This window comes from Metopolophium dirhodum, chromosome 8 (assembly GCF_019925205.1).
Source record: "Metopolophium dirhodum isolate CAU chromosome 8, ASM1992520v1, whole genome shotgun sequence".
NCBI lineage: Eukaryota > Metazoa > Arthropoda > Insecta > Hemiptera > Aphididae > Metopolophium > Metopolophium dirhodum.
The window spans coordinates 25,846,432-25,860,886 of NC_083567.1; the positions used below are offsets into that span (position 1 = coordinate 25,846,432).

Genomic DNA, 14,455 nt, shown 5'->3' on the forward strand with positions numbered 1-14,455 from the left:
TCGTAATCTAAATTGTTTTCAGCATTAATTAATCTCCTCATCGCGGTATTACAAACGTTATAATATACTTATATCCCATAATATTATTATTTCTTTTTCATAATCTCATATTACCTTTAATTATTATAATAATGGCATATGTATATCTTAATAGATTGTGTTATTAATTATTCCGTTATTAGGTACATTTTAATTGACCTTTTATATATTATATTATATTAATATCGACTATATATTTTTATAGTATGTGATTATAACTAAGTTTAAGTATTATTATGTAGGTATATATTCAAATGTATCTACCTATGCTATAAGCTTTAAGTGTTGAGCTATAATAACTACTTATTAATAGCTAGTAAAAACATAAATAAATAAAAAAAAAAGTTTAGAACAATATCAAAACTAACCTCAGCTAGTACAAGGTACATTATGTAAATGATAAAATAGAATATGTTTATTTTGACTATGATTGGATTCGATAATTCATTCAACTTTTCGTAGTTATAGAATAAAAATATATTATTCCTTTCTTGATTTTTAATCAAGTAAGTGTGGTAGTTGAAATGAAAAAAGTCTGAATTTTGACAACTTTCAGTATTTTTGTTAAATAGGAAAATAATAAAAATGTAATTCATTAATGATGAGTAGATGGGTAATTTAGCTAGCTTTAATATAAAATATTAATGAGAGTGATTTAATATCACAACCAAGCGGTATAACAACTTGAATTCATAAAAACATCAGCGTAAACAGTCCCAAAATGTCTATTTTTTAACTTTTCTTCTAAACTATAATAGCTAGAAAGTTGGTTGATAACTCATTAAAAAAGAATTATCAAGTAAATACTAAATGTGGAATTAAAATTTTTTAATTTTTTAATTTTTTTTAAAATTATTTAATTTTATATAGATAAAAAAAGTGTTATTTTTCGCTATATTTTCATTTAGCGAGGTATAGTTTGAAATTGGAGAACGGATTTTGTTGTTTGGGGTCTTGTTAGATTCACATTGGCTTGGAGAAGTGCAGTGAAGATTTTCAGAACTTTATCTCCAATCGTTGATTCACTACAAAGCTGTAAAGCTGAAAAACATCAAAAAACGCCCAATAATATTTGTTTTATTTTTTTTTAATGTTCTGTAGTGAATTAACTATTAAAGGTAAAATTCTGAAAATCTTCACTGTAAGTACTTCTTCTAACCAATGTGAATCTAACAAGACCCCAAATAACAAAATCCACTCTCCGGTTTCAGAGATCTATCTCACTAAATGAAAATGAAAATGATTTCTTGTGGGGCTGTTCACACCGATATTTTTCTTGATTCAAATTGTTAAACCGCTTGGGTGTGATATCAGTTAAAAAATTTCTAAAAATTAAAAATCAAGAAAGTTTACACGCCGATCCCTGACTTGGCAAGTGTTTTTTTATAACTAGTGTAGGGAAAAATATTTTTGATTTTCATGATAGTATTTCTAAGTAAGTATATATTGTTTAAATATTTACTTTTAAAACAGTGTTTATAATAACATAATTATTTTTACAATGTTTTATAACTACTAATTTAATGAAATTCATTGGGCACTGGGTAGACAAAAGAATAAACTAAAATAAGAAAATATTTTAAAGGTAGTTTTATATTTTTTGACACTCATCTTCCCAACTTCCAGAGAAATTATTAGTCAAAAGTTTTTTGAAGTCTTCAAATTTGCAAGGATTACCACAAATAGGTATTAAGATTTCTTCACCCTTTTCATTGTCCCATCGATCAAAATAGAATACCTAAAAATTGATAATTATTTCAGTTACTAGGTAGTTAGTTGTTGCTAAAATTGTGTACCAATCCTAATTTTGTATAAGTTAAAATTTGATCGTCGTCAAACAGTTTATGAATAATATTATGAAATTTGATAAAAAATAATAATTAACTAGATAATAGGTATTGTATCCTAAAAGTAAAGATATTTTGTTGGAGCTATATATTATTAATTAAAACATAATAATATGCAAGGACACCCACACCCTGGTGACTGGGGGCCTGGTATTGTAAATGCTACAGCCGCGGGAAAATAATTTTTTAGTTTTAATTTTTCTAATAAATATTAAAATATAAAATTCTTTCTTTGTTAGTTAATTAAATTTATTTATTTTTCATGATTATGTCCAAAATAGTGAAATTTTGCGAAACTGTCGCACTTAGCTACTGACGCAGCCGTAAGTTTAGTCATGAATGCGGACGGAAATACCATGCAATTGGGATTTAAATTTTTTATTTTATTAACACTGACATCAAAATAAATTAGATAATATTATATTTTTATTTTAATCTACATCGTGGTCGCTGGTCATACTTGAGTATTCGAAATATTTTATATTTTTATATTTGATGTCGTAAATTCGTAACAGTGTTTATTGTGGTTAATAAATAAAATTGGTGATTTCTGATTAGTGTAATTTTTAACTATCCAAAATAAGTTTTGTTTTATTATACTAATTATTAATGTAATAATGTGTAAAGATTTCATATAAATGTATAGTGCTAGAGTTAGGGGTTGTGAGGGGCGAAGCCCCTACGGTTTATGTCGACACCAATAGTATCTTGCACTTAATGAGCTTAATCTTTGCGGGCGTCCCTGATAATATTATGTGGCATTATGACTATTGCGATTATTGCTCATTGCTTTATTTAATAATTAATTATTAGGCTGCTTTGTTGTTCATGCAGTGTAATCTTGTAGAGTAAATGGTAATCCGTATCTAAATCAATTAGCGATTTAACCAAAACACTTATTTAATTAGTACTAATTCAATTTTTTTTTATGTCATCAAACATAAATTTATGAATATTTGTGGGAAATATATTTTGTTCTAGTTCTTTAAGATTATTGGGATTAAATTACCTCTATTGGTTAAAAATTAAAATATTTTCCTCGATATGGGTAAGGAACTTAAGTTGAAGAAATTATAGAACATATATATAATAATTATAAAGACTATTATACCTATTATTTGTCTTATTATATTGTATTAAAATATTTTATATATCAGCCATTAATTTGTTTTTACGATAATACAAAATCAATAACTTAAAAAGGTTATCAATTCTTATTTAAAAATGGTGTGAGATCAACTGTTGAAATATATGGGTACCCACTTAACAAAAATAAAAAACATCTTAAAAATTAATTTTAAACATTCAAAAATATGTAATTAATTGATTTTTCAGTGCATTATACCTTAACTGTGTATCCTTTTGTTACGTCGTAATACATATGGAAATGTAACGAAGCACCGAAACCCGGCCATTCAATAGTATGGCCAAGAAAGCTCATTGCCATTCCTATGCTAATATCGTGCCCCGAATAAAGATACATTTTTCTCGTTGTATTATAATTATTTGAACTTGATTCCATGTTCAAACCAATTTCATTTAGCAGAGGTCCTTCAACATATTATAATAAACCAATGTACAAGTTTCAAAAATTATATTTATTAAACCAAAAATTAGGTCCTTTCAATGCCCCCCCCCCCCACTTTCGAAATTTGAACTTTTGACCACGCCAAATGTTTGTGCATCGTTTGTACAGAAATTTTCACCAGCTCCTGACGTTTGTGCTCAAAAACTCTGAGCGCTATCCAAAAAACAAAGTGGTGGGGCCATTGCAACGAGACACCCCCTTTTTGGAAAATTGAATTTTTTAAGGTGCCAAACGTTTGTGAATTGTTTGTGCAGAAATGTGCACTAGGTCCTGACACTTGTGTACAAAAACTTCCAGCGCTATCCAAAAAAACAAAATGGGGGGACCCAACAAGAGTCCCGCTTTTTCGAAATTTGAAATATTTGTCATATTAATAAATGTCGTTTAGGTTCTTAATAGGTTTAATACAATTTTACTATTGCCATGTAAACCTCTAAAAATAGTAGGGCTGTAGGTTCATAATATATTATATTTAAATATTGTATTATAATATGATATATAACAAGCGTTGCGTCAGCACCGCCCATTCAAAAATTTTAATTTTTAATTTCATCAATAATTAGCATGCAATCAGCATGAATTTGCATGACTAATCTTGCAATATGCACGATATCGGTGTCCCCGGAATCGCAAAAATCAACGGGTGGTGCTGGCGAAACATTTCGCCAGCACCGCCCATTACCCAACCAAAAAAGCGGAATTATTTATAATTTTACATATTCTTTATTTAACATGACATAAAAATTGGTATTTAATAAAAAAATAGAAAATTAATAAAGAAAACCCCAGGAAATCATTTTAATAAAAAAATGATATTTAATAAAAAATCAAATATTAATAAAAGGAGCCTAGTTAAATTTAAAAAAAATATTGGATAAAAAATCTAAAAGGGAAAAAAGCAGCTGAATAAAAAATTTATATTTAATAAAAACAATTTTCAATAAAAAAAGGTTAGTTTAATTTTAAAACCCTTTTAAAAAAACAAAAATCTAAAATACCTAAATAGGATATTAAAATCAGTCGAATAAAAATTTGTTAATTGATGAAAATCGAATATTAATAAAAAAAATCTTAATTGAAATAAAAAGTTTAGTTGAATCTATTTATAAATAAAATTAATAAAAAGTTGAACATTTTATTAATTGTTTTCTTTTTATTCTTTTTATTAGTTTTAATTATTAATCATTAGCAACTAAAAAAAAAATTCTTATAATGATTAATTAAAATAATAAAAATAATTCCTGTCGTAATGGGTGGCACGTGAACGAGGTTGCACGGGAATTTCGGCGATAGTCGTGCAAATTCATGCTAAATGATGGGGTAGTTCAATTTTAGAAATTTGATAAATTTAATCCATGACAAATTCAATAATTTGTTCAAAAATAAATTTGGCGGGAAATTTTCTTTTGTCAATCTTAATATCGATACGCGATAATTTTTTGGGAACATAAATTTGATCCCGAGGCTTGGCTGCGTTGAATCTTGAAGACTTTAAGTCGATACGACTAATATTTAAGAAGTTAAGTTTTTAAGTGTTATTTAAAAAAACTATAAATCTAAAGTTCAATTTTTGGAACTTAGATCAGCTATGATAAAATCTCATAAAGTACCTCTACTTGAGCAAAAGTATTCAAATACTTTTTAATTACTTAAATACGCGTATTTTTCATACTTTTCAAAACAGGTATCTGTATTTTAATATTCTTAAAAAGTATTTTTTCTAGTAAGTATTCTATTAATTGTTAAACTAACAACTTGATCTTTTAATAAATCAAGAAATAAAACAACTAAACAACTATACAATTCTAAAATTTTGTAATGGTATAATTGAGGTAACAGTAATTCTCAGAGAACATATATTTTTAAATTTAATTTATTTAAATAATACAACTGATGCATTATTTACGGACATACGTATCCTTATTAATCACATTCCAAAATCTATTTCCACACCGCAGACTCGATATTACTTGAGAAGATTGGGAACAACACCAGACATAGTACAACAATCGACTACCGAACTACCTCATATGAAACAGTTAGTCATTATCATGCTCACACATTTAGGAACCCCATTAATTCGTGGCAAATATATGATGGTGTGAAAGAAAAAGTTTACTTAGATAGTCAATGAAAACACCAAAGTAAATTTACAAATTATATTGTACTGTAATTTTTTATATGATTTTTCTTTGTGGCATAGACATACATTTGTATCATGTTCTTATATTTAAATTGTATTTCTTTATATTTGAACAGTTTCAAAGGTTTCATGATTGATCATAATGCTCTTATGATAGCTATATTAATAATATTATACTATATATGTATAGACGTATAGGTAGTGTAAATAATATTTACAAGTAAAGTTTTTAAGAAGTTATTTTTATTTTTCTATTTAATTTGTTTTCGGTTATATATTATTATGATTTTTATATTTTTATATTATTTTTTTATTATAATTTATTATATTGTAACATTTAAATAATAAAGAGGTTTTTAATATATCCATTATTATTTATTTTTTATCTGAACACTATAACTATGTTATTGACGTTTTATAATTAAAATAAACTTTAAGTTCTATTTTCTTTTTGCAGTGTGTCTTTCAAATATTACTTAACAAACAAAATAATATTTAAAACATAATATATTACCTATATTCATATTGATATTATAATAGAATATTTAAATGTATATTAAATTATTATGTACCTACTGCCCTACTATTTCTAGACGTTTACATGGCAATAGTAAAATTGTATTGAACTTATTAGGTACCTAAACAACATTTATTAATATGACAAATATTTAAAATTTCAAAAAGGGGGTCTCTCGTTTTAATCCCCTCCCCCATTTTGTTTTTTGGACTGTTTATGCTTTCATTACAAAACAAAAATGTTATAACAAATACCTAAATTGAAAAGACAAAAATTTTAAACGTTTGTAGAGAGGTGTACAATGTAGGTACATATAGCACAAATCAAGCTAACATATTTTGAAAATTATTTCATGTCAAATAAGAAACACACTTTTTTCCGTAAAATGTTAATCAGATGATTATTTTGAAAACGTTGACGTATTTAAATTGAAATTTGAATGATTATTTTTTGAGTTATTTAATTGTGTGCTGGTACTATTTAGGTACCAAGGATAAACGCTATAGTATAGTCTATAATTAATGAGGTTGGATGATATATGATGCATTTTGTTATAAATATTAATCTATTAACATTTAATAATTTATAAAATTGTCCGAGTATAATTAAATAATAAATAAGTACTATCTTCAATATTACATCTATTTTATTTTTTTGTAAAACCATTTTTAAGGACTATAATCTTTAGTTTAGTTTTAATTTTAAAGCTTACATCAATATTTTTAAAACAGTCATCTCATTAACAATTTAATAGAAAAAAGGTTGGTTTTAATTTGAAAAAAAGATGTTTGTATTCCCACGTGAAACTCCTTATATTTGGTATAAAAATTTTAAATAATTAATAATAATATAGTCTTAAAGTAGGTACCTACTATAGAAATATAGAAATATAAAAATTCTATATGCAGAACTTAAAAAAAATCATTACTTATGGAAAAAATGGGGGTAAGCGTGCTTGGTGAATCACTCCACATAGTTAAAATAATATATGTTGCTTACCTGCAAGTAATTTCAATAAACTTGTATTTTCAAAAATACTTTTAGAAATTTTTGAAGAAATTGATTCCATTGTTGCAAGGTGGTAAGGTTTAATCCATTCTGGCACTGATAAGCCATCAGCTATCTTCAAAGATATTAATAATAATAGTAAATGTCTACATATTATTGGTAAAATTATAATATTGGTATATATTATAATAAAAAAATAGATGTATGTCATTATAAACTTACTTGACACAAAAAAAGGTCGTACAGTAGAAAAACATTTTTGCCGGTCATCGGTTGTCCGCAATTTTCCGACAAAAATGATATCAGTGCTGTTATATTTTTGTCCGAATAACCTATTATTTGTGGGAGATTTGCGACAAAAGAATCAATAGACGGACATATTTCCATTTTACCGAATAACTGTGTAAAACAGTATAAAATATATAAAGTGATTAGTAATTAGTAATTAGGTAGGTAATAGGTACCTATGTCTATTTTATTATAAACAGGGTTTTTGCTCTCATAAAAAGTAGTTTAGGCCTTAACTAACTTTATAGCCGATTACTGATCGAGTAATCAATGTATATTATATCTAATTATACAATGCAAAATATTACCAAGGAAATTTTCTACTGTGTGTTTATATTTATTCTTTTTCGAATACTATTGCATTTGCAGCAGTTACAGTACGTATGCATGATATAATGTAGATCGGTATAGCTAAACCTAAAATACCTGAATGTAATCTGCAGATGCATCAATCATGAATTCATGATTGTTGTTAGTCATAATATTTAGTGACCTTCGAAGAGTAAGTATATAGAACTTATCCTGTTCCATTTATTGCTTTTGAACATTCAAAATACAGAATAATTTATAATTTTGAACGAATAATTTACATTTTGTTCATCAAAAATAGGAGAGTATACCTAACACACATTTTTAGGTACCCTGGCGGCCTACAGTGATGAGTGCACTTCAACTATTATCTTTAATTTTTAAAGTGTTAAACATGTTCAATAAGCATTTAGTACCTAGATACATACATTTGCGAGATCTGGTGAATTGCTGTAAATGGGAATAGGCTGCCACACAGTTTCTGAGTTTGACCATTTTTGATAATTCTTTGGTGGATACATTCCTGCCAAAACCATTGCCGCTGACATGAATGTCCGACTTGTGTTGGTAGTTTTGATTAAAATCTCACTGTCCAAATATAAGTCACTTAAGAAACCATTATATAAGCGTCGAAATAACTGTCCTTTTTTGTACATATTGTGCTTTCCTTTCTGTTAGTTAACACCGGCAAAATATTAGAAAACAATACAATATAAACATACCTTTTTAATTTAGGTATGTAAGTATATTTATTATTTGGTTCTTTTTAGATTTTTACCGAAGAGAGTAGAAATGTATAATCTTATACATTAAAAAAAATAATACTATCTGTTTCAAGCCTTTCCAATAGAAAAACTGCTACAAATGTTTTATCTTATCTTCTTTATCGATAATAAGTTTTATTTATTTAGTTTTATTAATTAAGTACTTTACATTGTTACTTAAAAATGTACAGCATCAATCAGTTTTAAACTGAATAAATCATTTTATATAACCCTATATAACTCTATGCCTGAAAACCCCTACTTTTACCAATAATTACGTTTAATTATAACGCTCTATTTATATAAATTTAAAATTGAGTCTTATACATTTCAATTGATTTAAATAAAAACTTTGAACTTGAAATTTGTGTCTATTAAAAATAAATACAATATTATTGCTGTATAGCATATTAAAATAATGTGTATGTAACAAAAAAGTGAAAAAAAATTGTAAAATTAATTCAGTCCTAGAATTTGACCAAAATCTAAAATGTAATAATGTTTCGTTGACAATAATTATGATAATACACCTAAGATTGTATTTTCATTTTTTAGTTTATAATGATAGTTGATACATTTTGAACATTTTTATAACGTTTTAATGATTAATTTATTCATACTTTCGTTAATTCCATTTTTCCTTCTGGAAAAGCATACTTGTGTGGGTCTGTCTTGTATTTTAACATTGGTGCTCGATTTCCATGACGGAACAGCTGTAAACATAATAATATATTTTAAGTAGTTTTTTTTAAAGTGTAACGTATAATTCATTAGGTATGTTATTTAGTCTATTAGACATCGCTATCATATAAGCGGAACTATAGTGAACTACACTCTTGGACAACTCTGAGCCTTGGCCCATGCTTATCAGTTATCGCTCCCCGTATTATTGTATACAGTACCTATACATATTAGTAATTATTAAATAAAGCAATGAGCAATAATCGCAATAGTCATAATGCCACATAATATTATCAGGGACGTATACAACTAAATATAGTTGAAACTTGAAAATAAGTAAAAATGTAAATCAATGATCATTTTTATTTAGCCGACATTTTTATGAGAAGTATCTGAAATTCTGAACATTGTATTTATTTTTAGAAAACTTAAATGAACGCACGAATATTATTGTATTTTATTTATATTTTGTTATTGCTTTCGCCCATCTTAAATGGCATCAATTATGATAATACCATGTAATTTTTAAGTACTATAAGTAACTATTTCAGTATTTTTACATACAATGCATATTGAATTAGATTTTTTTAATTTCTGAAAGTCTTTGAAAACGGAGTTAAACATTCAAGTAGGTAGATATAAAAATACTACAATCTACGAAAGTACCTAAAGCAACACCATGAAAAAAGGCAGGTTTGTAAATAGGAAAAAAGTTTATGAAATTGTAAATAATGTACTACAATCACAATTATAATACGATGTTTATTTTTAAAATTGTATAATTTAAAAATATTAATATGATTATGCCCAAAATAATTTTGTTATTCGTTGTTAAGTCGTGTCGACGCTCGGTTGTGGTTAGGTATTTTAAATATTGCAGAAATAAAACTAAACACTGTAATACTATATCGTCTTCAGCATTATTATAAACTATTATTTATTAATAATAAAATATTTTACACGCTTGACTGCATTCGATTAAACAAACATAACTATTGTCAACATGAACTGAACATTATATAAAATTATTACTTTAATTTTTAAATAAAAATCATACTTAATACAGACATGCAAAAGTACATACAATAATATTATAGAATACATTTATACAAATCTGTTTAAAAAAAAAATGATATCAATGAATTTCTCCACCATTTATAAGTTGGTACATGTCTGAACTTAACAGGAGAACTGGGCAAGTCTAATAAAAATGTCAGGTTCCGCCTATGATTACCAGAATCGTTATGATTTTATTATAACAAATACCTTATGTGTGTCATGTTATTGTAAAAAATAAGTGACTAGTGACTACCTACAACTTACAAGAAACACTTATTTACATGTGTACGGTGTACACGTTGTTTTTTGTTTGATTAATCTAAACGTAATCCAGATTTGAAATAGGTACCTACATATTTTAGATTTTGAGCTGATTTTAGTTAGGTGCCTATTATTATATATTAGATTGTATGTGTTTTTTTATTTTTTTGTTAGTCATCTGCATTCATCACCTTTTGGAGCGCAGTACATTTTGTAAAAGTTGAAAATGGACAAAGTTTTTCAAAAGTGGTTCTTACAAGTTACAGCAAAAAAAAACAATAACAAATAGTAAAAACGTGTGTGTGTGTGCAAATGAGTATGAAGTGAAACTTCCTTTCTGAAAACGATCAATCTCGCTGCATGGACTTGCATGAACTGAAAAGTACTTGTTACAAAAATTAATTTATTTGTTCGATTCTTTTTATTTATTCAATTTATTTTATTACTCTATTTATTTTGAATATTAACAGATTTTACTTAATAAATTACATAGTTTAGCGTTAATTTTAATCATAGTAAAACCAGCAATTGTTTTGATATTTATAATTATTATTATTATTACATAATTATTTAATATCTAAATAGATAACAATAATTAGTACATGCAATAATAAGAATAATAATACTAATAATATATGAATATAAATTCAATCATGTAAAACAATCTGTAATTTTTTGCCGATACAAATATTATAGGGAGGACGGAGTGGCCGAGCGGACTAAGGCATCGGCTGCGACGCAGTCGACCCGAGTTCGATTCCTCGGCCATGGGCGGCATTTTTCTTCAGACAAGTCACGGTGTCCGGAGAACAAGTGCCGCCATCTCCCACCCGGGCATGGCACATATCTACGGGTGCCCACTTGAAAAATCTGCCAAAAACTACACACACGTTTTTACCAACCTACAGTATCCTCCCTTACAAAAATAAACAAACAAACAGCTAATGGTCATAGTTGCCGGGCTTAATGACCAATTAAAAAAAAAAAAAAAATATTATAGGTACCTAACTACATATTATATTATTATTTTCTATAGATATACGATAGGTACATTTTTTTTAAATATTTATGCCATGAACCTATTTTCACTGTTCTATGTTACGACTATATTTGACGATGACTTATATTTTATAAATAATATAATATATATATACATAAACGCAAATAGCCAAATTATTTTGGGGGGACTAAGTCCCCCATTTGCGCCAATATATATATATCAAGTTATGTTACATAGGCGTGCGCAGACTTTGTCCGCTGGGGGGGGGGGCCTTTTAAAATGTTTGAACCAAAGATTCTTGTACTAATGACTACCGTAAAAAAGGGTGACTTCGTATATGTGGCTTGAATTCGGACAACACCGTGTTTTTTTAGTTATCTTACAATTTTAGAATACACGTTTAATAAAAGTTGAAAGGTGATACTCCACGTTAATATCTATTATAACCTCCATATAAAATAATATTTATTGATGACATAACTTATGTATTTTAAGTCTATTTTTATCATGTATGATAATATCAAACTATTTTGACTGTCGAGCGAGATCGACAAAATATCGGGATAGATCCGATCCTTGACACAATAACACTACATTGGGACCAGTAACCAAGGACAACACCAAGATGACAGCCTTTTTAAAAACAACACAATATAAAAAAAGGTGGGTAAGTGGATGTCGCTCTGCTGTACAGTAGGTTACAAGTGGGTCACTGTAAATTGTAATGGATGGTGTTAAATTTGAATTCAATGATATTATATCATTGTATAAGAAAAACGATTTTGAGCGAAAACATTCAGTCAGCCTATGGTATTACTAATATATTTGATGATATTATTGTGAATAAAGTAATTTATATATAACCTATTTATATGGAACCTTGTTTTGAATTTTTAAATCCTTAGCTATAAAAGTTGATAATTATTAAATTTTAAATTTGATACATTTTATCAAAATTCAAACTTTAAATCCTTTTAAAAAAAAATTGTGCCTATATATTCAACTGCTATTGTAAAAATATATCAGGAGCCTGGGAATTAAATTTGCACGCTTTTTTACCCAACAAATAAAATGTTATTGATATTTATAGGAAAAAAAACAAAAAAAAATTAAAAACTGACAATGTCCATAATAAGCTTAAAAAAGTCAAAATATTTTTAAAATTTTATGGTGTATAGAAAATGAAAATATGAACATTCAGTAAAATTTTCGTGTATCTACAGTTATTCGTTTTTGAATAAAAATAAAATAACAAAACCGCTACATGAGAAATCGAGTGAATATCCAATATTGTGAAAATATGAACTTCAAACTCGTAAAAATTTAATTTGACTTTCTCATAGACATTTTTTTTTGATAAAGGTAGATAATGGCTAAAATTTACCGAACTTTGAACCGTAAGGAACAAAATCCAAAATACAACAAAAATATCTCTTGTCATTTTAAGCAATATTTCTGGTAGAAAACGTCGTCCGTAATTATTTAATATTATAAAATCGTGAAATCGTACGTTTTTTCTCCTTTAACCGTTTTTTTTTTCGAGTAGCGTTTCGAAAATCGAAAAATGACATCTTTAAAACACCAGCTTAAGAATATTACCTTTCATATAAGTATATTTGTATATTTAAATATTTGTAAATAACTTTAAAATACCTAACTACAATAATTAATGGCCACAGATGCTGGGTCTTTTTGAGAGTATTTTAATACATTATATACATACTACGGTGACGAATTTGAGTGAAGGATCTGAAAATCGTCCAGGTCCCACGACGTCGTTATTTTGTTGTTCCCATCCTACAGTGAACACGTACAGAACACTGCAGATGACAATGACAGTTAGTGACAAACCAACAATAAAAGTGACCTTTTTGAAATTTAGTGCCATCCCGTTAAAGTAGGTACAAAAAGATTAGAACATATGACCTTTCGGGCTGATTCGCGTAAAAGTTGCTCTTGTTTATTATTTTTACTTAAACCGGCACGCACCAATTACGTAATTAAGATGACCTTTGCGCGTTTATTTTGTAAGAAAAAAGTACATCCATTTTCGAAAAAAAGCGAAGTTTATGTATACACAATAGACAATATATTGTATAACTGTACTATTATAGTGTCTATAGTAAATTAGTAAACTGGACCGAATGAACCTTTCATTGTGTACATATCACACACGTGTGTAACACTGTGGTGATGGAAGTTATCCATTGTATCTAAATAGGTACATACTGATAACACTATTGGTATAGCATAATAGCCTGCCGCCTGCGACTAGGTCATTTTTTTATTGATTAATCTATTTATACCTAGGTACTATAAATACGTTAATTAGGTACGTCTTAGGTGTCTACCAATCATGGTTGCATAATACATTACTTGGAGTTATTTTACTTATTTTACCTATTTTAAGGGGATGAAAAATAAATATAGATGCTGAACTAGGTACCTACATTGAAATCAACTAATCTATATAAATTATAAGTAAAATGAACTTTGCTCATACCAGACAAAATCTCAAAAAATGTTTCATAAATTACAATTAAGTTCCTTAACGGTGTTCGGTTGTCGTCATAGACCTTATACTAGTAGGTCTAGATTAGTATGGGCGTATATCAATTGACCGAACTGATCTTTTTACCTGTAAGAAATCTATCGATTGCGCTTATCAACTCCGCCGAGCTTTTTTACGTATTGAATCCGCCGGCTATCAACTCCATCGAGTTTTTTTTTTGTTTTCTACAAAGCTTAAATGGGTCCCGAGTCCAAAAAGGTTAAAGAGTAAAGACCACTGGCCTATGAAATATTACCAAGTATATTTGATGATGTTATTGTAAATAAAGTAATTTATTTCCTATTTACGTAGAACCTTGTTTTAAATTGTCAGTCCTTAGCTATAAAAGTTGAACATTTTATACATTTTTAACTACAAAACCGTTTTACAATTTGATAAA

At 27.3% G+C, this 14,455-nt stretch overlaps 1 protein-coding gene across 2 annotated transcripts; it reads right to left on the bottom strand.

The window, feature by feature from the left end:
- Positions 1–1,464: 1,464 nt before the first annotated feature.
- Positions 1,465–13,688, bottom strand: LOC132951432 (lysosomal acid phosphatase-like). Of its 2 annotated transcripts, XM_061023240.1 has the most exons (8): positions 13,431–13,688; positions 13,228–13,324; positions 9,124–9,216; positions 8,168–8,410; positions 7,365–7,541; positions 7,134–7,257; positions 3,232–3,437; positions 1,465–1,777 (listed from the first exon to the last, which is right to left on the bottom strand). In XM_061023240.1, the coding sequence occupies exons 3-8, from the start codon at positions 9,187–9,189 to the stop codon at positions 1,631–1,633; spliced, it is 963 nt and encodes a 320-aa protein (XP_060879223.1). In that variant the 5' UTR covers positions 9,190–9,216; positions 13,228–13,324; positions 13,431–13,688; the 3' UTR covers positions 1,465–1,630. The 2 variants fall into 2 exon arrangements, with proteins under 2 accessions (XP_060879223.1, XP_060879222.1); XM_061023239.1 differs by having other exon boundaries at positions 13,228–13,688.
- Positions 13,689–14,455: the final 767 nt, after the last annotated feature.

What these genes read in the sequence shown, in the direction of transcription:
- LOC132951432 (XM_061023239.1), bottom strand. Translation starts at nt 13,392, where the DNA reads ATGGCACTAAATTTCAAAAAGGTCACTTTTATTGTTGGTTTGTCACTA. An exon ending in CACTCAAATTCGTCACCGTA is followed by an intron (nt 9,217 to 13,227) that starts GTATGTATATAA and finishes TTATGTTTACAG; the next exon opens with CTGTTCCGTCATGGAAATCG. An exon ending in CAAAAGGATACACAGTTAAG is followed by an intron (nt 1,778 to 3,231) that starts GTATAATGCACT and finishes ATCAATTTTTAG; the next exon opens with GTATTCTATTTTGATCGATG.